Below are 26,866 nucleotides of genomic sequence, written 5' to 3' on the forward strand. Positions count from 1 at the left end.
CCAAGCATCCAGCCTGGAGAGAGCCTCGGGCAGACCCGCTCCGTGCACCAGCTGAGGCTGGAGCCTCGCAAAAGTAAAACTGCACGATGTAACCGATGACCACATATGCCTACCCACAAACCATGCGTGGGAAAACCTAACGCTGATCATTCCTGGCTTGCTAGGACTAACCAAAAAGCCTTAAAATGTTATTTTACTGCAGACTTCTGCATGCAATTGTCTTTTATAAAAAAAAAAATAAAAGGGGAGGGAAGGGGTCGGGGAGAGAATGTACGCAGTATGGTGCAGAATTAGAAACTTTATCACAAATGCTTGATCTTACAAAATAACCAATGCCATTAAATGCTTTTCATTCCCTGTATAGGAGCTGGACTGCGTTCGAGCCGCAGGAGCCAGGAGGAGCCCTCAGCCCTCAGGTGGAGGTACCTGCCCAGCTCCCTGCGACGGTGGCACCTCGGCCAGGCACCAGTCCTCACGGGGTCCAGGTTTCCGGCGGCTGCAGCCCAGGCAGCCAGGAAACAGAGCTCACAAACTGCTGTTGTGACGCAGAAGGCATCCAAATTCACACCGCAGACAGTCACGTCGTTTCCCAGAGGAAGGAGCGGCCTTGACAGAATTAAAAAGCTGCTGATGAATCAGTGAGTCCAAGAGAGCTAATATTTTTTTTTTAAAGGTTACTATTTAAGGGAGTAGTGTAGCGCACACCAGTAACAAAGGGATCGTAGTAGCCAACAAATTATCCCCTGTAGAAAATTCCTACAAAATTGGGTAGTGACAGAACCCAAAGGAAAAACTCCATCAGGGTAAATAAAAATTAAAAAAATAATTAAAAAACCAAAAACCATGAAACACAAAAACAAACAATAACAACCTTGCAGAACAGCGATCTTTCTCCTTTACTTCTACAAGACTGGAAACCAGATGTATTATTTTTTCTTTTGCCAGACTGCTGAGGACTAAGCCGTCTTGAACACATATTGAAAAACTAATTAAAAAAAAGCCAACCCAACTTTCTTGATTATAGCTTTTGGATCACTGAATAACCTACAGGATAACAACTTCTCTCCTGCTATTTCTCAGTCAGTCCAGATCAAGCTGGAGTGGAAAGGTGGGTTTGGGGTTTGTTTGGTTTGGTTTTAGGCTAAAGCTCAAGGATAGTTTATCCATTTATTTAGGAAAGAGATTCCCACCCTCCCAAATAGATGCAGTACATTTTATGTTTACTAGAAAATAACATAGGAGTATATAATCGCTATGCCAAGTGAGGTATAATGCACAATCAGTTCTAGGTCTTGTGTTTTAAAATTTCTCTAGAAACTCCTATTTTTCATCTTACTACATTTTACAGTATTTCCTTAAACATCACCCCCTTTCCGTCTACAGGTAACTGGAAAGCCTCCTCTTTCTAAAGCTATCAAAGCTGCTTTTTGGAAAAGAGAGGCATCAGCCATTTCCTCCAGCATCCCCCCCCCCCCCCCCGAATAATTCTTCTGGCCCCCCTGTCAGTGAAACACAGTGATTCAAAGCTCAACGCCAGCTGGAGGGTTTGGGCCTCCTGGTTTTGCGGCAGGTTTTAGCTCACCTGCCTGCACAACCAGGCATAGAATACCCGTAGAAAAGAAACAAGGAGTAGTTTTGCCCCTCGCCATCAACGAGTAGCTAACGGCTTGGAAAGGAGCACGCAGCAGTTTGCATCAGTGCGCAAGATGAATATAAAAAATGAACCAAAACACAATTTGTTTTGCAGTTTATTAAAGGAAATGTTTGCATATAATTAATCATGGTCCACAAGGCTGCTTTATACAACGCCGTTCCTCCCTACCCCCAGCCATCCCACACGAGGCCTTAGCCAGACTAAAATTTTGCAAAGCCTTGCATTGTTCTGCCTGACATCGGATCAGCGAACACAAAAAAGCAACTGCCAGCTCAAAAGCAATCCGGTGATAGAGCCTGGTGCTATCTAATCAAGGGCAAAAGGTCACTTCCGAACAACTGGGCAATAAAAGATTATTTCCAGCCACAGAACAGAAAGGCCCAGTGGTGGATGCTTGAAAGAGGGGGGGTGGAAGGAGGGCAAAAGGGCTCCCGTCTGTGGGAGGAAGTGCATTGAATAAAGCCAGCAGACGGGAACCATCTGGCTTTGTGCGTGGTCTGTTCTTCAGAAGAGAGAGAAAGCCCCCTCAGCGGGGCCAGTGACTCCGTGCAATGATTCAAACTTTTCTTTTTCTTCTTTTTTTCCTTTTTAATTTTAAAAGCAGTTTTCCCAGGCACCAAGAAATTGGAAAAGGGAACTTTCCCAACGGGCAGACGCATCTTATCAAGTGCTAGCTGTAAGACGGAGCCCGTGTTTTAATTTGGCCATGATAGATGGCTCTTATCAGGGAGCAAGGCCTGTGGATAACCAGACGGGGCTTTTTTTGTTTGTTTTGTTTTTAAAGATGGATTCAGAAGAAACCTCCCAGGGACCGAGCACACTCAAATTCCCAACCCACCCGACACACAGAGTTTGGTCGCATTTTTAAACAGCAAATGGTATTTTTCAGCAGTATCACCTTTATTATGTATACTTCATGCATTTCCCCCCTTCCTCTCGCTCTCCACTTGTTATATGGCCTCATTTGAATGAGAGCAAGAAAATAAAAGGGCCAGATTACATTCAGTCCAGTTGCCATGGCCTGTGGGAGGGCAGAATTGCAAACACTTCAGTACAAATGGTATGATCCCTCCTCCCTCCCTTCACCCCTGCAGTTGTCCTACATGTCCTCACTTTCCCTCGCTACGTGGTTCGCACCGGAGGCCCTTGGCGCTGGGCAGCGAGGAGCTGAATCTATTCAAGCTCCCAGACACCTCCTCTGTTCACTAGTGAATTAACTTTAAGCATGCAAATCACACTAATCCAGAATTCACAGGAGAGGAAGTCAGGAGGGTTCCCAGTGCTCTGGGAAATATTTTTCCTTTCGGGAAGGGAAGGGGAGGGGGGTCATTGCACTCTTCTTTACAGTTCGCTGCAGGTCACTCTGGCTCATCTCAAAGAAAGTTTAGTTCAGAGGCTCAGCTTGACATTCATTGGTTTCTAAATCTGAAACTCTCGAGCAATTGTCCCAGCGAGCCCAAGGATTGGGGCCTGAGCAAACAGCCACCAACTAATCCTGCTGTAGTAGGGGGGAAACGAAGCAGTTAAATGTCCCGTTTACCAACAGAAAACAACAACTGAGCCTTTGTCCTAACAGGGTGCATTAGGAAACCGTTTGGTAGGGCTCATCTGCATAAGAAATCAAGGCAGCTGGGAAACACCGACATACATTTTAGAGAAATCCATAAAGACGTCAGATGAGAAAAATATTCCTTACGTTGATTTTCTGTAAGGTCAGCTTCACAAAAAAACACCACACCAAGAATTCTGAATAACTCTGACACAGCTTGACACTGGAGGGCCTTTTTTAAAAAACAAACAACAAAAAAACCCACCAAAGAGCCCACAAAGCAAGAGTTAAAACTGAGAAACATGACACAGCAGGTCCTCTGCCATAGCCTACTTGTGACAGGACAGAAAAAAAACCCCCACTACTAACAGCCATTTGACCAAATGGTCAAGCCAAGGACTGCAGCAGCTGCGGTATTTATCCTCTACAGTTCTGCAAAGCTAAGGCACCATGCAGAGATATCAGCATTTCAGCTATAGCCTCAACAAAACACTAATTATCAAACAGATACGGAAACGTGGAATATAATTTGGAAACACAAAGCCAGTAAAGGAAAATCATGGAGTTGAAATGGACCACTATAAAATGGGTTAAAAAACCCACAATGTCACTCCCCCTACCCTTCACTTTTTTTTTTTGCCACTCAATACTGATCTATTCTTAGTTTTTACCCGACTAAGGGTTTCCAATCAGTCACAGACATTTTTCTGTAAGGATTTTTAGATACCCAGAACGTATTGGAAAAGTACAGGCAAAGGACTTTCCCACCACATTCCCGATTTCCTCAAGGGTTAAACAAAAAGCCCTGTCCTGTTGCTCAGAGCGAGGTGTATATAACCCATATAGCACATGTGGAAAGCTGCATTCCACTGGCTCTGCAAACCCAGTGGGAAAACAACCTGAAGGTGGAAAAAAAACCCCAGATTTAAAGCAGGTGAGCCTCAGGTTGAGACTTGCTGCTTTAACAGCTACTTTCAACACTTAAGAAAGTGAAACCACTTATTGGAACAACAAAGATCTGTGCAAGGCAAAGGAGGTATCTAAGAAAATGTGTCCCCAGAGCAGCCCATTCACAGACAAGTCAAGGCTAGATGATGAGGTTATCATCAGGAAGATCGCAGCCCTAAACTCCTAGGTCACAACCTACAACAGGAACTTACACAGAGCTTTTAAAGAGAAGCAAATCTAGCCTTTCCTGGAGTGCCCAAAAAAAGAAAAATCCACTCAAAGGATGGCCCAGCAGTACAATATCCATACTCCAACAACAACGGAGACAAATATCTTCACTGCAGTGGGGGCAGTTTCTACTTCCACATACCATGACTGAAAACCCAGAGACCTACAGTTATTTCAGAGCTACACCGGCATTCTTTGAGGCCAGAGCGTGCCCCACTAGTCCTACGCTGAGCAGCCCCCCTGGTTTCCACTCCATTTAGCATTAATTACCAGCCTCTTTCTTGGATAGCTTGGCAGCTTTGTGGTTTGAGGGGGAAAGAAAAAAAATTAAAAAAAAGAAAAAAAATCTCATCCTATTAAGTGTAGCCCAGCAACCAAAAGACTCTGAAAGATAGGAAACCCTTCTCAGCATGAACAAACGGCAGAGTTGCACTTGAAAATACAGGTTTTAATTGCAAGCGGCATTTCCAACCTACCCTGCTCTTGGGGCCACCTCGATGCGGGCAAGGCATGCTATCAGGCACTTAATACCCTCAAACAGCTTCCCACTCCCAGCCACATACAGGGCTTGCAAGGTTTTAAACACGCACCATTTGTATCACAAAAGCCACTCAAAGCCCCTGCCCTGGACAAGGCTCATCTCTAGTTAGGCACCCACCAAAGAACAAGCTTACCTTGCTTTGCTAAGTACCCCGATTTGGTCTCTCTGGCAGGCTCAAAACAAGCATTTTGCAGAGAGCAGATACTGTAATTCACATATCAAAAACCTGGAGCTTAATCACAGTTCAGAGGCCAGTTTTGTTACCAACACACTCTCCAAAGTGCACGCTACGGCGTCCAGTACCCTAGCAGAGACTCACCAAATACACGCTGTGTATTCCAGCATAGCTCCAGCAAAAAAGACAACGGCAGCAGGACTCCAGAAGACACGCAGGAGCCTAGCACCCCTCTCCTGCAATAACCCCCAGGTTTAAAGGTTGCAGGTCTCAGGGCAAGCCTGAAGAAGATGAAGACAGATGACGAGCTGTATCTAAAAGAACAAGACTCCTAAATACCCCTATATATAAGCAAAGGCTTTTGTCCTAGGTGTCCCCTCAGCTGTGGTAAATTTGCACCTGCTAATTTTGTGGAGTAACACAGCTACTCTTGAGGGGCAGAAACGAGCCTGTCAGGAGGGCCTCTGGTTGCTCAGAGCTTTCAGGGCAGCATTTTTTTCATTTTATCCTGAATTTACAGATTCTGGAGCGTTAGTCTACCATGTTCTCAGTATCCTAACTTCCTTAGCCAACAACCCACGCAGCCACTGCTCTGTCTTGCTGATTTGGGATCCTTTAGGTTTGTACCCTCAGGGAAAAATATATTCCGGTAATCTGCTGTGCAGATTAGGCATGCAATCACTATTTCTTACATCCAGTTGTAAATCATACGGTTTCCTGCCTAGGCCTAGATAAGAATAAAACCCCTAGGCTGTGCACCCGCTGACAATATCAAGTCCTTTTGTTAAGGAAATGACGGCAGATGACTAAGTGCTTTCACCTGTTTCCCTTTGCCAGGTAGCATCTCCTCTGTAGGCCTGGACTGAGCTGAAGCTACTAGAGACAAGCGGCAGAAACTATTTCTCCCCTAGAAACTTGGAGCTGAGGCTCTTTAGACAAGAAACGCCATCGGGAGTCTGGCTAATGGTCACGGCTCTCCGTTACCCAGGGGGACCGGAGCAGGCACGCACAGGAGCCTGAATACCTCTACCACAAGGGATGGGATGAGGAGGGGACAGGACTAGAACAAGAGCCAGCCAGGAAGGAGCTGGAACCAGGGGTAAGGATAATGCCACAGGGGCATCAAGGAAAGACCAAGGCAGGCAAGAAGAAGAAAGATTCAGGTTGGTGACTGCAACCAGCAAGCCAGGTGGGCAGTCGGGGAATGGATGCCATCACACCATGTGCTCCAGCAGTATTAGTGGGGTTTGCAGAGCAGTCCTGCGAGGCAGCGGTGGGACCAGCTGCGGTGCAACGGCCCCGCCGGCCTGAGCAGGGAAACCATGTGGCTGTCCAAAAGAGAGCAAACACTGCCAAGCCAGCTGGTCGACAAGGTGCTGCCGATACTGGACCCAGTCCTGCCTGCTGGTCCTTCCAAGACCATCCCCTGCCTTTCCAGCGCAGGAGGGCAAAAGAGACAGAGCCACCTCCACCCAAAACGCTCCCTTCATAACCGTATCCTGGTGAGATCCGGCTCCTGTGGCCTTCACATAGGGACGTGCAGACCCTCGCAGCCTTCGGCTCCCAGCCCTTTTCATGCCCCGTGGCAGTCCCATTGGGGAGAGACCGCTTTAAAAGTAAGGCGACGGCTGAAGAAGGACGTATAGACTACATTGCACAAAATCCTCCGCCTTGCTCTGTGGAGTGCAGTGTGGTGAGATGGTGTGCAAAAGCAGGGAAGGATGGCAAAGTAAAACCAGATGTTACCACTGATCCAAAAATGCCAGGAAGCGTGATATCTCTAAATAATAGGAGATAAAATCTCAAGTGTCATCCAAAAACTTGAATAAGGATATATAAGCCTTTAAAACGGTCACCTCTGAGACCATAATTTTTGCACCTAATGGTTCCCTTTGCATGTTCCCTTCTTACTAATGCCTCCAGAAAGCAGAATAAAGAATACTCCGTACAGCTCAGATAGATATGCAATAACTTTGCAGTGTGTTGTTGAAGTACAGTACCAACACAGAACAGTGACATCTCATAAAACACCCGTTATGGCCAGAATTACCTGTACTGGGTAGAAACAGAGGCTGGAAGATGGGATGTTTTGCTTGTCGTCATCCCTGAACCAGGTTGAGATTTGAAGGCAGATCTTCCTGGCTTAGCCTTTTTGTTCACACTGCCTCATCCAACTCATCCTTTGCTTTGTTGCTGTCATCGCTCATGCTTCTGTCTTTAGCCCTTACTACGCAGTGACTGCGTTCGCCTCTGTGGGATGCTTAGCACCGTAGCTGCAGGCTCCCTCCAGCATGCTGCAGGCATGAAACTGAAAACTCTGATGTCATGTCTCATAACCCATCAAAAAGCTCCTTGTTTAAAACAGAGAGATTGGATGAGATCATTAGAAGTTTTAACTATTCTCTTTTTTTGGCATACCACCTACTTATCTGGGAGGCATTGCAAGAGGATATTGAAAAAGTTACATAAAATCAAAACAAAGTTGTCAGGCATTCCTCTGCCCATCATTTGTTTTGGCAAATTTACATCCTCTGAAAAACATGATGGAGGCATCATTCTCTGCAGCAGAACATCACGTACAAGCCAGGCTGACAAACAGAACAGTCTGCCCAAATGCGCTGGGGAGATTTTAGATGCAAGACAGGAAAAACTTTTGGTTTGTGCTGAGTGCATATGCAAATACCCCACATCTCCTCTCTGTGCCCACAGAATGCAAAAGCAGGAGGAGGAAAGGGTTATCTGTCATGTCATGGGACGTATTTTTATCATTAATTGTATTTCACTTAAACACTCCAGAAGAGACAGAAAGACCCTTTGCCAACATGTCTCAGTGAAAGTCAGAAAGCAAGCCAGAGGAGGAGATTAAAAAAAAAAAAAAAAGGCAAGAAAAAAGGACTCCACTGTGTTTAACTGACTGCTGGTGGGATTCACCTCACTTAAATTCAGCCACCTAAATGCTGGGCATCAAGTTCTATCTGTCCAGCTATTGATGTTGGTTCCTCAACAGCCATCCGAGCGAGATACCTCCACCGAGAGCTTCACCCCTCCGACCTCAGGCTGGGCTGAATCCCCCTCCGGTCCTGCCTTTCTCAGCCTTCTGACTGCAGAGGAAGCCCAGGCAACCAGCCTGGCCAGCAGCTGTCAGAAAGCTGAGGATCTGGTAGCAGAGCTGAATCCCAGCCTACGCAGCAAGGCTTTCAGATGGCCACAGCGCAGTGGGGAATCTAGCTAACACAAATTAACTCCCTCCCATCATGGCTTTTATTTCGGCCATCTTTGCAAGCCTGCCACGCGGTGCAGGTGCTGCGCAGAGAGAACACCTGAGCCTGGCTCAGTTGCCTTGGTTTGACTTTTCTTTTGATTAAAACATAAGCTTAGGCTCTCCTCTTGCTCTGCGATACCCTTAAGCTGGGGGGCAAGAACATAAGAGCTGGTCCAGCCGAGAGGCACCAGCCTGGCTCCTGTACTCTAACCTCTGCGTGCTAAGTAAGAAGTGATGGTTGCAGTGAAATGATAAATTATTATTAAATAAGGAGAAAACATATATTTTATCTCAGCAATTCTAAGTCAACTACAGTGCTGAGAAGTACTGATCAGCAGTATCATCCCCTGCCAGGAAAGGTAGGAGAGTTGTTTGAAAGAAAAGGAGTGTATTCATAATGGAAAAAACCCATGCTCCTTACCCCTGTAAGAAATAAAAATGCAGTGAATGCCTATGGTGTTGAGTTCCAGGTGGACAAGAATTAAGAAAAAAAAAAAGGGGGGGGGATTATAATTATGTTCTCTTGATGCAAAGAAATGGTCTTTCTTGAACACAGACACACACCATAAAATCACTTTTCTTCCCATTGGTGTAATTAGCTTCAATGAAACTTCAAAAGCAAATTTTAAGAGTATGAAGGTTTACAAAACCTCAAGTGTGAAGTGTGTAGACAGACAAAAAAAATAAATGCATCTCAGTGCTCCTCTTCATTCGCACCCCTGCCATCGTTCTGTTCCCAGCTCTTCTCTCACTGGTGTGGCCATCGGAGTCAATGCTTGGCCTTATCTTGACCATTTCCAGTTATCAGTTAAAGGCAAATGGACTTACAGGGTCAATATTTTTTAAAGCCAGTAGCCTGTAGTTAGTTTCTGAAAACCATCTATAGGAACCGAGTTAACTTGATTTTCAGAAATTTTGAGATTGCATTGTCCAGAGAACAAGGCCAAATTTTAGGTAGCCCTTATACGGACCCGTGAGCTTCACTCCAGGCTCCCATCCCACAGGATCCGTTAAGCTGAACTTGCAGCTAAATCCAATGCACTTGTTTCTCTGTCCTACGGGGAGCTGTCGAACCTGCAAAGTGCATTTTTGTTCTCTCAGGTGTACAAACGCAGGGTGGTTCATGCAACCTGCACGTACACGCACTTCCGCCACAACAGAGTGAAAATCAGGAACTCCTGGATTCTTCAGTATGAATTCAGTTTGAAGAGGAAGAAAATAAGTAGGAGATGGGCACCCTCCTGCTTTGGCTGGTACTTCCCTTACCTGTACTGGTGAGGCAATCCTTGCCACGGTGACTGGGCTGGGCTAGAAGTCAGCATTCGTGACTTTTAGATCTGAATCGACCCTCGGAGGGAGAGATCGGATCCGTTAGGATTTCTACAAGATTTAGCAACGGGCACTTAGTTACCTTCTAAAGAAAAGAGACCTGCAACATCCAGGGCACGTTTGGTCATCTGAGGGAGGCGTGCGGCTTTCTGAGGGCAAGTGGAAGCGCTGCCGCAGAGCTGCGGGTGGGCAAGGCGATGGGCACGTACCCGGGAAGGACTCCGACACCGCGGGGACCACCGAGGCACGGCAGCCTGATCTCGGCGCCTGCACACTGGTCACCAAGGGCTGGTTCTGCTTCCCCTCTGGAGAACAGAATCTAATAAACCTGAAAACAAAGCGCAGGCACATGGGAGGTGCTTACACTGTTAGAGAATGAAATAAAGAATGGGGGGGCTGGCTTTTAAGTGCACTGTTGTGGTCCAAAGCAGCTTGTATTTACAAATACAACTAGGTTGTAAATGTTAGTTACATGTAAATACATCTAGTGCCACAGCAGTTCGCTTTTCCCTAATGCAAGGGTACAAGATTTAGGAGCAGCAGTAGTAAAAGCCAAAATTATTGAACCTCTGAGAAAATGTCTTGTAGTTTTCCAAAGAAAGGAAGGGGTTTTTTTCCAAGTATATGCCCTGTATCTTCCTTAAATTATCTGCAAGGAACTGGAGAAAAGAGGAAATAATCACAATCCCACAACAAAGCTACCAGTGAGGCAATCTTACAGCGTGGCTCAAAGCCTCTGCTCGGAATCCCTCCCTCCTCTGTTTCAGAGCTGCCCATGAAGCTCAGCAGCAGAGGGCACGGCCATCCGTCCACCTGCTCCCGCTCTGAAGACAACGTACATCCAACGTGTTGCAACTCTGCCATCCTTTTCTCCTCCTGGGGTAGTTTCTATTGCAAGATTTACAGTCTAAAAGATGTCACTTAAGTCGTAGAAGTAAGAGGGGCAGCTACGGCAGGAAGGAGGAGAAACAGAAGTAGGTTATTGAGTCAGACAGTTTTTCCAAGTCTTGCAGATGGTGAGAACAAGAAGCAAAAGTCATGTTCACAGTTAAAGCTAATGAAATTCTACAAGCCTCATGGGAAATTCAGAAACACAGGCATAAAGTGCAGAATTGCTTCTCGCTTTCATTTCTTTTTTAATACTTTGCTTACTTCTTCAAATGCATGTGGATGGAGTGCACGGACAGAATTTCCTCAGGTGCTGCTCAATACGTCCCTTTTTTTGGCTCGTAGCCCTATATCCATGTCTGCAGCCTCAGTAACCACAGACGAAGCTGTGTCTTCAGGCGGGGAAGTTAGGAAGGAGAGCAGATGACCGCCTCAGAGCCCAAAAGCGCGTTTAACGCAGAGAGGCGGCCCTAAAGCGCACGTGCTGCCGCCAGGTATGGCGCGCTCTGACATTCCCCCTGCCACCAGAGTCGCGCACAAGAAGTCCCTTCCCCTCCTTTCGCCTGGGTACCCTGTGTTTTATCGACAGCTGCATCAGCATTGCCAAGGGAGGCAGCAACTTCTCAGGCCAGCGGTCCCAGCGCTAAACTGGGCCCTCATTGAGAGAGAGACAAACAAAACCAGAAGCTGCCTTGGGAGGGCAAACGTAGGAGAGATGCCGAGCCCAAGTGTGGTTTGCTAACGGTTTCACCCTGAGCAAAAATTTGAGTAGTGCTACTTGTATTAGCCAGGATTTATTGGAGCAGGTTTTACCAGAGCAAGCTTTTCCATCTCTCCTCCAGGTTTTGCACACATAAGGTTGGCAGATGCAGAGCGCAAGTGGGCACTTACATACTGAGCAACTGCGTTATGCGTCTGCACGAATCTCCTGCGTCCTCAGGAAGTTTCCACATATACAGCAAAGCCGAATAAATAGTTAGGTCTACATGCCCAAAAAGAAATTTCTGCAATCAGCATATTCAAAGGTCTGGTTTTGTTTTTCCCACTTCTTGTTTCAAAACTTGCCAGGATACTACCTCACAGCCTACAATGTGCAGACACAAAATTCACTTCTGAGGGCGTGCGACTCTTACTCTGACGTCTCTCTCTTCCCTGCTACCTGTAAGGAGCACAAGGATCCCGATTTAGACATTTCCTGTCTGCCCCAACCCATTTTTAAATAAATGCCAATAATGATGCAAGACCACCATTTTTTACATCTTCTTCCTAGGTGTCCACAGCTCTCCATTAACAAGATAAGGTTAGACAACAGGCACTTATATCTTTATGTGGTAAAACAAGCTTCTGTATTTAAGATAAACTTTACAGAACAGGTGGTTTCCTAGAACTGAACATACACAAGAAAACATTTAACTATCCTACATAAATGTCAACAAGGTACGAGAAGCGTGCACCTAATAAAGGAGATAGAGGATATGATAAAAAGGGGCCCTAAATCAAAGAGCAGGTTCCCAACAGTAAACACTCCCATGCTGGGCTGCTTGAACCGGGGAGCTTGTCCAGACTTTGCTGCTCAGCCTTCAGCATTGCTAGCAACCCCCCCAGCTCTTCTGCTCTTCCTTTATTCCCTTGGAGGTACGTTTGACCCAGGACCATCATCTTGCCAGGGTTATGTCTCGGACTGCATCCACAAGACTGCTTGTGCAGTGTCTATATGGGGAGCTCGGTGTGTACTTCTGCCTTCGTCAGCTCTTTTTTTTTTTTTAAAAAAAACCCGCAGAGCAAACATTATCTATTGTTAATTACCTGTAAAGTAGGGCTTTTGCCACTTCCCCAGTTTCTAAGAGCTCTGAAGTGAAACCTGAAAGAAGCCACCCATTGTTTTCAATTGTGCAAGAGCCAGGAGCAAACAGGGCTCAAATTGCAGCTCTGAAAGGCAACAGGAAATTGGCAGCCCGGTAATCTGCTCCCAACCATTCAGGGTAACAAAGGCGACATTCCTCCTCAAGTAGTCACCATTAGAAACCCAAGGCTGATCTATTTAGTAAGGCCCACAGAATAAATCTGTGGAAATAAAGAGTTTTAATTAGAAGGCCATAGGATATGGCTCTAGTTTCTAGCCCCGCAAGTAACATGTATTATTTAGGCTCCTACCTAGTTTCCCACATATCCAAACCCTGACAGCCGGAGATCAGGATCACTGCCATTTTCAAATATTATTTAAAAAAAAAAAAAACAAACCCACCACCAAAACCTAATAAATGTGGAACTGTTCATTACAGATGGATCACATTGTACAGTGTGCTGAATCAAGAATATTTTAAATTGGTCCCTGTGCTAGGATTATATCTTTTTCCCCATAAGAGTATTAACCATCATAGGCAAATGCTTGCGCACAATCCATGGCATGTTACAGCATCCCATTTATACACATTCTCCAGAAAGCACTACAGTTGCAGGCACAAAGCGGGTTTTTCCCATCCGTTCATCTCCCTGTACAGAAGACTGCCTTGATAATTAAAACACCACGCTGCCCGGTCAAAGGCTTCTGGTTGGGCTAGCGCCTCGCAGCGTGACTCCGCACAGCCCTCCGGCCTCAATTTTCCCAGCAGCAAAAGGGAAATACTGCCCTCAGAGCTGTTTTATCAGGCATACTTGATTTAAAAGAATTTAAGTCCAAGCGCAAAATGCTTTGAGCTACTTGTTAAGGAGGTATTGCAATTTTTTGCCACCTGAACAGATAAAGTTATCCCAAAGCCGGCGTGTTAGAGTTGTCAGCAGGACCAGCACATCAGATTAAGGTTTACAGGGGATGTTATCTGCACCTGGCAGCAGTGATGGATGGCTCTGGAACGACCACGGCAAGTGCTCCTGCTCCAGCACAGGGCAGAGGTGCTAACGGGGGAAACAAGCACACAGGCTCTAAAGCTCGAGATTAAAATCCCATACAATCCCATCTTTCTATGGAGACTCCAGAAGGGCCTCTTATACATCTACCACTTGCTCCCAGAGAGACCCTTTGACTATTTAACGCAGCAGAATTTATGCATTTCAACTATAACAACATTTCAGCTATAACAACATTTCCTCACATATTCTTGCAGATCGGTAAACTCAAGGTACTGCCAAACTTTGGCAAAGTCCGTACCTAGATGTGAACTTTGGACCAAAACAAAATCATGAGATCCACCTATACTGTATTTCCCACCCTGACTAACCAGGCTCCTCCTCGCCGTGATTCAGAAGAGAGACAGAACGCGTAGAAATGTATTAAATCAGCAAGTGCCACAGGCGGCTCACATAGCTGTAGCACATTTCATCCAGAAGAACTTTGCACGCTATGTAGAAAAATGAACAAGTGTACAATTATGCTCTAAAAAGAAGGGGTCGGATAAATGAGACTTGATTTTGATAAGAAATGAATGTTGCCGAAAATGGATTTTGAGCAGGGGCAGCTCAGAGACCTTGATGTTAACAAGAAGGCACCGTGCAATCGCCCAATATCCAGGTTAGAGAAAAGCCCCAGCACTTCCCCCTTCCTTCCAGGCAAATAGTTTCTTCATTTTCGTTTTGAAGTGTCCTACTCATAAAGCACACAGATCCAAAAGCATCAAATCGAACAGCACACAAGAAACAATGCTTTGGAGAGGACCTTTACCAGACCAGGTAACTTCAACTTTTCCTCCTGCTTAAAGTGTGGAAGAGGCATCCTCAGAGCACTGGAAGAATTGCCAGGTGGCTGGGAAGCTGAAGCATGTGCCAGCAGACAGGTGTTTTAATTTAAAATACCCATTAAGTAGTTAATCAGCAATTTCAGCATATGTTTAGGGTAATCCAGCTACTTCTCACCGTTATTTTATCATATAAACTAAGAACACCCTAACACTTACGAATGCTAGACATTCGTAAGACAGCGTGCTGTATCAACCAACCAAATTAATAAAAACAAAAACAAGGAAAAAAACCCCTACCACCGGTATCGAGCCCGCACAGAACAGCTTGCAGCGGCGTTAGGCCCCAGTGTAAGTACGCTGTCGCCCGGCCAACTTCATCGCTGGTGTAAATCCATCAACTTCATTCAGATGAAATATTCTGCGGTATAAAGCCAGTCATACTACCGTAGCGACCCTGAAGGGTCAGGCAGGGTGCGAGTCCCATTGTGCTCCGTATTGCACAAACACAATGGGGTTCAGCCCTTTGGGGTAGAGCCTCTGTCAAACGTTTGTGCCTTTGCACAATGTGTTCTGTGGGATATTTGTTTTCGGATCCGTAGCACTGTACGTGTATACAAAGGTTTACAAAACCAGGCGTGCTTACAATGCAAGAGAGGCATGGCTATCAGGCGCACCTTTCTCCGAGGACTAAAACAAATGGATGTTTCTTTTCTTCAAAAAAAAAAATCACATTTTCAAGCTGAAGATAGCTATTTTTGTAATACGCACAACGTCATTTCCGTGGAAGTACGCTGTTTCTCTTCCTTTTACAATATTGTCACATGCGTATCTCAGGAATACTGAAAGATCCAGGTGAACTTCTGAACCTTTTTTGAAGCTAAAAATCAAAAGTTACTCAGTAAGGCTAGGGTTTCACCCCTATATACTTAAACCTAAGAAATAGGACCCTGTGTGGTCTGTAGGAAATCTGTCCTGTATTTCTGTTTATTAATAAGTAAATGAGGACATATCTCATCTCAAGACACCTTCGCCAGGAGAAGTGGCAGCTGCAAGCCCGATGCTGGGAAACCCAGCAGCACTGCACCTCTTCAACACAAACATAAATTGGGCAGTAAACACCAGGAATTACGCTTCGTTCCACCTGTGATGGCTTCTGATATGGTGGCCAGTATGTCCATATTCCTCTTTTAGCTTTCAACAGACACCTGAGCTTGGATTTAACACTCCAGCCAAGAAACACAGTATCTAACAGAACATATATATACATATATATATTTATATATAGACATAGCGAGGTGTGCCCAATCGAGTTGAAGTGAGAGCAAATCAGTACCTGCACACTGCTACCTGCGTACGTGAAAAGCGAAGCTCATTTCAAAGCGCACACACGCGTACACAGGCGCGGAAGACGCAGGTGGCAAGCGTAACGATCATCGCAACGCTTGCAGGGCTCTGCGCCTCCTGCAAACGTGTGGCGGGGGCCCGGCCTTCTGCAGCGTGGTTGGTGGTGGGGACACGCGCTGCAAGAGCTCTGCGCTCGCGGCAAGCGAGTATTCGCAGCGCAAGGGTGCACAAAGAGCCTGAATAACTCTATGCTGGGATTTATAAATGCTGAGACAGCGCCAGAAAGCTGATCTGCGGGCTGCGCTTGCTGCCCAACTCACAGACCGTCCTTATCCCACCACAAAACGGTGGGGCACCAGTCCCATATACCGGTGACAGCCCAAGCCCATGCTCTAACGTGGAAGCAGAACGTGAAGAAAACTTTCTGGGTAGCTTAGAAGTGTTTTGAACAGATCCTTCCAGAGAGCATAAAGCTTGTTAACACAGGCCCCATGTGGCTACGTACCTAATGCCAAGGGTAGAAGCCATGCCTTGGCTACACCCATCAGTGAAACAAAGGTGAGAAACAACCACAGCGAGGAAGTACAAATGATTTAAGAGCTGCCCTAAAAGCAACTTGCCCGCTGATGGCGGCTAATCAGAACAAGACCTGTGTAGGGCTGGTAAATCCAGCTAGGTGATAGCAGAACAAAATTTTATTCCAGGTTTTTTGAAGCACCACCATGACTGACACAAATGCTCCAGCTGGAAGAAAGCCAACAATTAATCAGGATTCCTTAGAATTTGGAGGCAATTTTAGCAGAACAAGAAATACAGAAGTATCAGTGAGTCCTGAACATTCCTTCAGGACAAAAATCTATTACTTCGTATAAGTCCATTAAAACACTTCATCTAGCCCTTTTAATCCCTCTTAACAGATTTGCTTTATCACAGACAGAGGAGCTAATCCTCTCCCACCTGTCTCTATGATACGGAACCATAAACAGGAGCAAGTACGTTTCATTTGTTCAGCATTATCCCCCCTCAGATAACGCTATCATCCACGCTAGCGTTAGCGTAATGAACCCGTCTTCAGAGAAACACCCCAACTCTCTCCAGTTCTCACCCTAGCAATGAACTCCTCCAGCAGGGAACGTGGAAACTTATTTACCATCCGGTTCCAAAACTCATCTCTTACCACGAGTTTCAAGGCACTAAGCAAACCAAGACTTGAATTCCGGCTCGCTGGAGGGACTTCCCTTACTCCTTGATCCCAGCCCTTACGTGACACGTTTCAGGACGGTGCTGTGTATAACCAGATGGCAGGCTTGTGCAAATCCATCACCAACCTATACAACTAGGTTAGTAGGTCAGCTGAACTTACCGCCTAATGACACGATCGTTTCGTACAGAGTTCTCTTTAGTTTTCAAAATAAGATCTCAAAGCTATCTGAAAAAGGTTAAGAAATATTTTTTATGATCTACATTGCAACGGACCGCTGACAGTGTGGCACTCTACAGGCACATAGAAAGTAACCTGAACAGCCCCAGCCCGCTGACGAATTTTGGGTTGAAGAACTGAAATCTGCGCTTTAGTCCCCCCCACCCCCCAGTCACCAGATCTCAGTAGCCTTTAGCAAATCCCCTTACAACAAAATACAGTATCTCTAGATGGTCGTTCCAGTCGCTGTATTGTAGAAAAGCAGAACAGATTATAATGACTGCCCACTTAGGGTATATTTAAAATAACTTTGGTTTCTTCACGCTGTGGAGGTTTACTTCACACATCTGTCAGCTCACTCAATTTTTTCCCCACTAGAAAGACATTTGTTTGCTCTCATGCAATCCTGCGTGGTTCTACACCACAAAAGCTGCCCGAAAGAAGTCACAGTCATTTCCGTAACATAAAGGAACAACCCTATGTTCCAGAGGACCTGAAAGTGAACTCAATATAGAGATATGTATTAATTACAAATGATACAGCATCTAACCCAAGGAAAAAAACCCTATTATTCTCATTGCCTTAACGCTGCCTTCTCTAGGCAACATCTGGCACTTGTAACACCAGTTAAGACATACAAGGAACTGTTTATCTTCTCATTGCTGTGTAGGTCGAAGTCAAATTTTCCTCCTAAGGAACCGCAACCTGAAGTTAGTCCCATGGTTTAGTTAGTAAAGCGAGCATTAGTTAGTGTGATTAACTAGAGCATAGGTTTGGGGCGATTACTATTTTAAAGAAATCTGCAACAGTGCTGTGACATAGCTCATGATGGAAAATAATCATTAGAAGACAAGAGTACATGTGGGTCTATTGGGCTTTCTTCTCTTCTGCTAGGAACCAAACCAAACCCCCATGTAAGTCACCTGGCTGGGGCGGGGGGGGAGGGAAGAGACAGATAAGCAGTACAACATTTTTCTTGAAGAGGAATAACTAACACCCTTCAAGCAAACTTACTCAGCACAGAGCTGGACTGCATCCAGTTATGAAAAGGCAGTTGGCTCGGTATTTTTGAGTGTCAGTACAGACTCTTAAAAATGGTCCTATCTGACCAACGGTGACTGTTTGACAAGGATTTCATTGTCTCCAAGGGCTGTTTGCAGCTGTCACTGTTAGCAAAGTACCGGTGATAGGAAAGTAGCGCAAAGCAAGTCGCCCGCTCCTCAGAAACATTCTTCTCTTGGCTTTGCTTCACCTCACGAAGAGCAAATCTTCGAAAGCAGACTTCGCAAGCCTCCCAGCCTGCCGCTTCTGTCACGCCGAGGCTGGGAGAGCAGTATTACCAACTGCACGCTGCGCTGCAAGCCGTTTCCTCGATGCAGCCAGATGACGGTTTCACCGGATACCTCACAGAAGTCACCCGTGCCATTTAATAAAGAATGCAACTTCTCGGTCAGCTCGTTATATGACACTGGATCAGCTCTGACGGAGTTAACTACAAAAGACGGGCTTTATTCAAATCAGCAATATGCTAGGAGTCAGAACAGCTTGAATATGGCAATTCAAGGCAGCAGGACTTCAAAACGCAAGATATGACACATCTGTCAAGTTAGTGCTCTGTTCCTAAAGTGGAGTTTCTCTAGAATCACTGACTCTGAATACCATGTGAAATTACATCCCTTTAATAAACTTTCTGCTTCAGAAGAGTTGTGACATTAGCCTTGACCCACATGAACAGAAGCATGAGGCTTCCCCATTCACTCCTAATGAAAAGCTTTTCTGTTGAATATGTGTTAAATGGCCACAAGTAGCCGTGACACTTAGGTCACCCTTAAGAGCCTTTAATTTAAAGACAGAAGATAGATTCCGTTGACATTGGGAAAACATATGGGAAAAGAACTAAACAAGCCATAGGCATAGGCACAAACACGCGCATCCTCCCAAATTTCAAAGCTAGCAAACTACAGCAACACAGCCGTTATTTTTATCCTGCCTCTTGCCTTTTATTTAGATTTGAGCTTGGTAGATTCATTACCGCAGTTGACGTACAATTTAACCAACCAACAAGTTCTATATGGAAAAACTGAAATAGGTTTACACGTTAATCTGGTACTCTTTAGGAAACAAAAACCCCTTGAAGTTACAGTCTCCTCCTCCACAACTGTATTTCCAAATGCTTTGGTAAATAAATAGGGCCTACACTTCTTGGCACTGCTAAGCACAACGTATACATTCAATTGTATTAAATATCCCATAGCAAAAACTTACTCGATACATAGTTAGCAAACTTCCAATTAGGTAAACTAAACTAGAGCACAGACTAGTGGTTTTGAAGTATCAATAGGAAGTTATTTGCTACCTGATAGACCGCAAGGAGGAGAAACCCCAACAACCCAGCAATATGTACGTTGTAGCTCACAACCTGTCGTTACAACAAAAGAACTCAAGAGCCATTTTCATTAATTAATATATTTTCTGCATTATAGTTAACATATGTACTTTCTTCGTGTCATCCTTATTTCGTTAAGTATTGATATTTTGTTATATTCAGACATGAGTACATTTTCAAAGTCTTTTGCAATAAATATCATAAAATAATAGAGATTCACATAATAAATATTCTTTACAATAAAAAAAGTTTTAACAGACTTTTGTCTTAAAAATAGTTGGCATTCAACTTTGTGTTTTATACATAAAATATACAAAAAAGGACCACAATTTGTGGCTAAGGCAATAAAACAGGGACAGAATAAAATTATAAAGTACAGAGCAGAGCTAAATTCACTAAACCAAAGGATCACAAGAAACTTGTAAGGATTCAAGAACGTCTAGGTGACTCAGTGACACCTGAAGGCTGTTTGGATATATGAACACCACCAACTTTAATATCAACTGATACTGATAGACTATAAAAACAGGAGGAGGAGGGTGGAGTTAGCAATATCCTTCAAAGATTTGACAGCAAAAGAAACAAATGAGTATGTTGCAGCCATAATGTCTCCAATGTGAAGATCTACATAGTGTAGCAAAAACTGAAGTTACATTGAAAATGTAAAAAAAGGAGGCAGGGTAATTCTCAGGATTGAGAATGTTCCAAAAGTTAAGACAAAAAGGGGGGGGGGGGGGGGGGAAGGCAAAAAAAAAAAAAAAAAAGCAGGCTGCTTATAGAAGAGTCAGGCCTTTCATTTGGTAAAGCCTTTATTATACATCCCTCTCCACAAAAAACACATACAAAAAGTTTTTTCACAATCCAACTCACTCAAGAAAGTTATTCTTCCTTGGTACCCAGGGGAGGTTAAGGAAAAAAAAAAATAAAATAAATTGCTGAGAACGAAAAACATCTTTGGGAAGATATTCACAGAGCAAGAAGCTTCAAGAGCCCAGTGAACCCTCACTGTCTCTTTCAGGAGTGGTTCAGTTACAAACTCAAAAAAAGACCCTGCCAACGTGAGCAGCAGGTGCAGATACCAGGTCCACACTTACCAAAGAGCAGCAACGACTACGTAAAACGCTTCACACTCAGCCGAGTCAACAGGAAGGGGAGAGTAAAGATGCTAAGGGAAGAACTTGTGTATTTGAAGTTGGGGAGACACAGAAAGGAAAGCAGAAGAACAGCCCCCCTCAAAATGGGGGAGGGAAAAGAAAAGAAAAGGAGGAAAAAAAAAAAAAAAATCAGCTACAACCTGAAAAACTGAAGTTGGAGGAAGTAAACCTCCCCCCAAAAATCATGAGGGCTTGCCCTGACCCCGGGAGGGGCAGCTCTCCAGTTTACAATAGACCGTGTTGGAGTTCTTGCATCGGCAACCCGGACGATTGACGCGGTCGTAACAGCCTCGGCAGAGCTTTAGGCATCCTTTTGCGGGAGGGTAGCAGAGCAAGCAAGGCAGAAACAAGGACATGGCTCCCATGCACAGGTACCTAGAACAGCAGTGTGACTGGGAACAAGAGCAGGGATTATCCGCGTAAGAGTCCCCTTCATCGTCGTTAGAACAGTGGTAGAAGATCCCTTTGACGAGGCACATGCAGGTGCCGTACTCCACCATGCTCTCCGCAGAGCACAAGCACTGCCGGTTGCAGGCCAAGCAAGAAGGGAGGGCCCTCGGGGCCGTGCACTCGCCGCACTTGCACTTCCCACACTGTTCGCAGATAAACTTGTGCTGCGCCAAGTCCTCTTTCAAAGGACTCTTCAGATCATCTACCGTCAGAGACGACTGCTTGGGCTGCGTCCGGATTGTCCGATCGGCCCTGTTGTGGCCCGAGCCCGGCCTGGATGGAGGCGACCGCCCCAGCAGCCCCTGCTCCGAGGAAGCACTGCTGTTGCTCCCAGAGCTCGCCGCGCTCCCCGTGCTGGTCGATCTGCTCAAGACGGGAGCCCTCGCGTTATGCTGATGCGCCACGTGCCCCACGTGGCTGGGCCTGTGTTCGTAATTATTATTCACATTAATTGGTATGATTTCGTGAGTCCTTTCATGCTTCTCTTGCCTCGGCGCTGTCCGCGGCCCGGATTTCTTCACCACAGATGGACCTTCGGTGTATTCGTTGCTGCCCCTGATCGCCTTGATCTGGTCCAGCGACAGGATAGTCGTTGGCTGGCTCTCTCTTTCATAGTCCAACCGCTGCCGGCTGTCCAGGGAGGGCTGCTGAATCACCACTAGCGAACCACCGCTGCCATGTTGACCTTGGGGCTCCATCTGTAGTGATCTCTACTTCTGGCATTCAGCGGGAACCTGGCATGCATCTGAAATCCTAAAGTAACAACAAGAAGGCAGAAGGCGTAAATAAACACTGTACGTGTACATATATACACGCAGATGCAAGATCAAGGGCGAAAGGGGAACAAAGAATGGGATGCTTTTTGAAAACAGAAGTGATATGGCACACCACAAATTGCCCTAGCCACTTCACACCGATCTCTTTCAGCGGGGGATTACGACAACGCCGAGGATCTGGCCAAAGTCCAGTAACGGGGAGAGTCTGGGTATGGCATCATAGATGAGGAATGCAAAGGAGACCCCATGCCATTTAAAAAAAGTGAAGAAAAAAAAAATCCAGTATTAACCTGTATGCTTGCTTGGCAAGCCATGGAAAGTGCTTCTCACTTGTTACCGAGCTCAGCACCTGGCTAACTAGCAACAGTGATTCCCAATGCCCCCAAAACTAACTTGGAACCAGGCGAGAACACTACCGGGTTCACATTCTGTACGGCAGGATAGAGAACACGCACAATTCTCACTCTTCCGTCCGAATGTGCAGCATCAGAAAGCTCAACAGATTTGGTTCCTAGTCCATTTGGGAAGTCTCCTCTATAAAGTGACGTATGTGCATTGCAGAGTCTCAAACTAAGTACTGTCAAGTAGCCAGGCATTTTCTGTAATGAAGTAACTCAGCATACAGATCTAATATGCTCCTTATAAAATTAAAGCAAGGGTGCAAACAACCCATTTTCAAGTATTTTCTGACCACAGGCCAGGGTGTTAAAGAAAAAGGAAAGATAAAAAGTACCTAAGGATTCATAAGAACCTTAAGAGCCAATGACAAAAAAAAACCCCAACCCAAATGACCTCAAAACACAATCAAAGAACAAATCCGTTTTCACAAGACAAACAGATTAAAAGCTTCTCAAATAAACAGAACATCTCCTAGTCTATCTTTTAAATAAACGTGAGGCATTTTCATTCCTTTTCATTCTGCCTAGCTATGGACATGAAGATTGAATGCCAATTGAGAAAACTGCAGTGACAGTTCTGTACCTACATAAAGATTCAGACGAGTATCTAAATGCCACATTTTCACAAAGAACCAAGAAAATAAACTGCTTTCCTTTACTGACAGCTGAGGGAAAAGTCCCTTTTCTCTCCCCCAGAGGTGTCATACATGTTTACCTGGAAGAGGAGAAAGGTAAGTGCCATTAAAGCATTTCCAAATCTCATCTGATAATCATGAGACGAGTCCGCCTCGCCTGCCCAGAGCACGGCCGGCACGGAGCTGTTCCCCACTCGAGAAGGAAAAAGGCAGAGTGGCGTGGAAGCACAGGGACAGGCAAGAGCAAGAGCAGGAGAGGTTTCTTCTAACAGGTAGTTATCACCTGTATCACTCTGACCGCTAATAAACGGTGACAGCTTCTGCCAGGACACGAAGTCTTTGGGCTGATCTGGCAGTCAAAGATTTCATTTTACATTTAACGTCACCTGTGAGAGCTTTAGGGTCGCCAGATTAAGTGGGAAAATAAAACAAAACAAACAAAAAAATCCCCCAACAACCCAAACACGTTCACTTCTAAATCGCCCCACATAACAAGCTGCCTTCTTCCCAAGCACTGAATACAAATCCACAACAGACCAAGGGTGAATGAATGTGAAAAGGGAAAGATTTACAGCTGTACCAACCAGGAGCTGGGCTCCCCGGGGGATGAAAAATAATATCCCAAGAAAATGCGAAAGACATCCAGTGCCATCTTTGGGGGGAAAGTGCAACATCAACACGGCACGCAGACTGACGAGACCAGCTGCAGACCAGGGAGACAGCGGCACAGTCGAACAAACCACCTCCGCCCCCGTGCAAAATAACTTTTAAACTGGTTTTCCTCCCCCCAGCCCATAAAATAAAACGACATACAGCAAAGACGGCGACAGACCTCACGTTTCGGCGGCCGGCACAGCCTGCGGTGCCTCCGCCGCGGCTCAGCGCTCCCTCCCCACACCTCAGCGATCCCCCCCCCCCTTTCCCCACACCCGCTCGGAAACGCCGCCAGCCCCCCCCGCTCCCCGCTCCCCGCTCCCCTCCCCGGGCAGCCCCGGGCGGGCGGCGGCGCGGCGCCCTCTGCGCCCCGAGCGGGGCGAGGCGCGGAGCACGCCGCTGACGGAGAGGAAGGAAGAGGAGGGGAAAAAAAAGAGAAAAAAAAAGTTATGAATGAAAACAAGGGCTTTTTTTTTTTTTCGCTTTTTTTTTTTTTCCCTCTCCCTTATGCAGGGGGAGGGCAGAGACCGAGGTCGGCGCTGCCTCAGGAGGGCGGACTTCCCGGCATTTAAAGCGGCAGCGCCCGGCCGGCCGGCCACTACAGCGCCGGGGATTCCCCGCCGCTGCGGCTCGGGGGGCTGCGGCTCGCACCTCCCCCCCCCCCCCGGCGGAGGAGCCGCCTGCAAGGAGCCGCTTGTTTGGTTTTTGGTGGGTTTGTTTGGTTTTTTTTTTTTTTTTTTAACGTTACGCCCGTTTTCAGCCGACCGCCGTCCTCAACGAGAGGCGCCCCCTCCCCGCCCGTAGGGGCCGGCCCCCCACACAACCGCCGAGGGCCCACCGGGCAGCGGCCGCCGCCGGGTCTGTCAGGCCGCGCCGCTCCCGCCCGACACCCGCTCCCCGCCATGGGCGAGTGCGGGGCCCTCTCGCCGGTGCCCAGTCCCAGCGGGGGGGTTCGGCGAGGGGCCGGCGGTGCCCGCGGCTCGGCCAGGCAGGCGCCGTGCGTGTGCGCCCAGCGGCACCTGCTCGCCGCTCCAGGCGCAGCCGTGCAAGCCAGCGGGCTGCACCACCCCCGCTCCCGGCTCGGCTCCGGCGTAAAAAGCACGACGAGTCTCCAACTTACTTATTTCCAAGGAGTCACTAGCAATGGCAAATCCACTCGGCGGAGGGCGGTGCGGCGGCAGGTCCGCAGGGCAGGGTGCCGGCGGGGCTGCAGCCCCAGCTCCTCGCCCTCCCAGCCCCGCGGCGTGGGGGATGGCAGGCGGGCTGCGCTCCTCGTCCCTGCAAAGCCCTCGCGGATCTCCACGTCCTACTCGGCGAGCGGAGGAAAATCCAGCTCCGCTGCCTGCCGCAGCCCTCCTCTCTCGGGGGCCAGCATTCAGCGGGCCGCCTTCCCCTAACTCGCTCCTCCGCGGAGCCAGACCCCTCCGTGCCCGCGGGCCGCCGGGGGAAAAGAAGCGCTCTCCTTTGGCCGCGGGTCTCTGGCTCCGGAGGTGACGGGAAACAAATCAAACCCTTTCTGCAAACGGTCTGTCTGGATCTGGCGTAAGCCAGCCGCAGGCACCGGGGAGCGGGACCGGGCAGCGCCGGGCACTTGGTGAAGAAGGTCTCCAAGAAGACGCGGGGAATGCGAGGCTCCTGCTCGGGTTATTTCCCTTCTCTGGCTGGAGCAGTCCCGGGCGATCCCTCCACGCTGTGTGCGTGTGTGTGTGTGTGCGTGTGTGTGGAGGTGAGTGCACGGCAGCGTTCCCGGGTCCGGCGCTCGGTTTCACCGCATGGTCCTTGCCGCAAGTCCCTTCTGGCAAAGCGCAACCACAACCCCTAGCGCAAGAGATTTTTGTTGTAGTCGTTGTAAGAAATCACGAAGAGGCACTTGCTTTCAAGGCACACCTCTGCAAGTTGCAAACGAAGCTAGGGGCAGAGCGTAATGGCTCTGCGAGCTCTCTGCAAATTGCCATGTGCTTGCTGTTGCTGTTGGAGGCTGATTGACAGGCTCGGAGCACGGTCAGCACGTCAGGGAGAAAACGGCAATACAAGGCAGCCCTGGACGCGAGAAGTCTTGCACGAAAGCCTCCGGAGCCCCCCTCGGTATTTCGAGGATCAAACAAGGCTCCGGCACGCAAGCGAGATCCCCGCGTTAGGCGAGACAGACAATTACCGAACTGGAAGTTTTATAATTACCAGCAGATCGTGACCGGCTTAACGCTGTTCCCTCGGGAAGCCGAGAGACCCGGCTCTCCCGCCCGCGCCCCAGCCAGGCAGCCGCTGCCCGCAGTTCGCTCCAAACGCCCGGCGTGCGGAGGAGCGGGGAGCACCGAGGGCAGCTCGCCTCTCGCCCGCACCTCACACACGGCGGAGCAGCGCTCCGCCTCGCACCGCGGCCAGACCCCTAAGCCCCTCGCCCTCCCCGGCGGCTCCGGGAACCCGCCCGCACCCCCGGCACCTGATCCGGCGGGGGGGGGGGGGGAGGGTGTGTGGGGGGAAGCGGCGAGCACCGCCCGGGCTTACCTAAGGCCAAGGTGAACGCCTGCTTCCCGAGGCACATTGGCGGCCCCGGCGCGGAGTCCAGCCCGGGCAGTGTAGGCAGCCGCGCCGTCCCGCTCCGCGCTGTCCCGCCGCCGTTCCGCAGTGACTCCGGCCGCGCACCGCCGCCTTTCAGCGCGCAGCCCCCGCCCGCCAGCCCGGCCGCGCCCCCGTGATGTCAATGTGTCACTCCGCGGCGCCCCCGAAATCCCGGAGTGGACTTCCCCGCCCTCCCGGGAGCCGCTCCCGCACAGGTCACGGCCCGCCGGCCGCTCTCGCCGTGGCGGCTCCCCGGGAACGGGCTCCCGGTGCGCGTGTGTGAGAGCGTGCGTGCGTGCGTGCGCGAGCGAACCCGTCCCTCACCGCCGCTGCCACCGCTCGTGTGGCGGCTCCCGGCCCCGCGGCGGTTTGTGCCGGCGGCTCGGCCCGGCCCGGGGCCCGGCCGGCAGGGGGAGCGCGGAAGAGCGGGTAGCCGGAGGGGCCCGGCGGGCCGGCCGGGGGAGCGGCCCCCGCGGGTCTCAGCGCGGAGGTGCCCGCACCCCGCGTCCGTGACAGCAGGGCCCGCCTGCGCCGGGTGGGAGCTGCAGGTGAGGCGGCGAGAAGGCGTTTATCTCCAGGTGCCAGCTGACGGAAGACTGTGCCGCAGGGTCTAAGGTCTGCAGTGCTCCTCCGATAACGCCACAGAGGGATTTTCGGACGTGTTTCAGCACCAGCGTCTCTCAGGCAGGGTCTAGCCCAGGTGGAACAGCTATCCGTCTGTATTCGTAACATGCTTCTGCTTCTTCCAGCCTACTACAGCTGAAAGCGGAGGACTTCACAAAGCATTTACCCTTGTAATCCTTCCATCAGATAGGCAACGGCTCTTCCTGCCGTTTTACAGC

The 26,866-nt window shown here is 48.1% G+C and overlaps 1 protein-coding gene across 1 annotated transcript in view; it reads right to left on the reverse strand.

Moving 5' to 3' along the window:
* Positions 1-19,462: 19,462 nt before the first annotated feature.
* The window catches only part of AFG2A (AFG2 AAA ATPase homolog A), a 221,719-nt gene continuing 214,315 nt past the window's right edge, over positions 19,463-26,866 (reverse strand). The window contains 1 exon segment of the mRNA XM_054824028.1: positions 19,463-21,755. Coding sequence (XP_054680003.1) covers positions 20,735-21,755 — 1,021 coding nt within the window. The 3' untranslated portion in view covers positions 19,463-20,734.

This window comes from Grus americana, chromosome 4, assembly GCF_028858705.1.
Source record: "Grus americana isolate bGruAme1 chromosome 4, bGruAme1.mat, whole genome shotgun sequence".
In the NCBI taxonomy this organism is placed as follows: Eukaryota; Metazoa; Chordata; class Aves; order Gruiformes; family Gruidae; genus Grus; species Grus americana.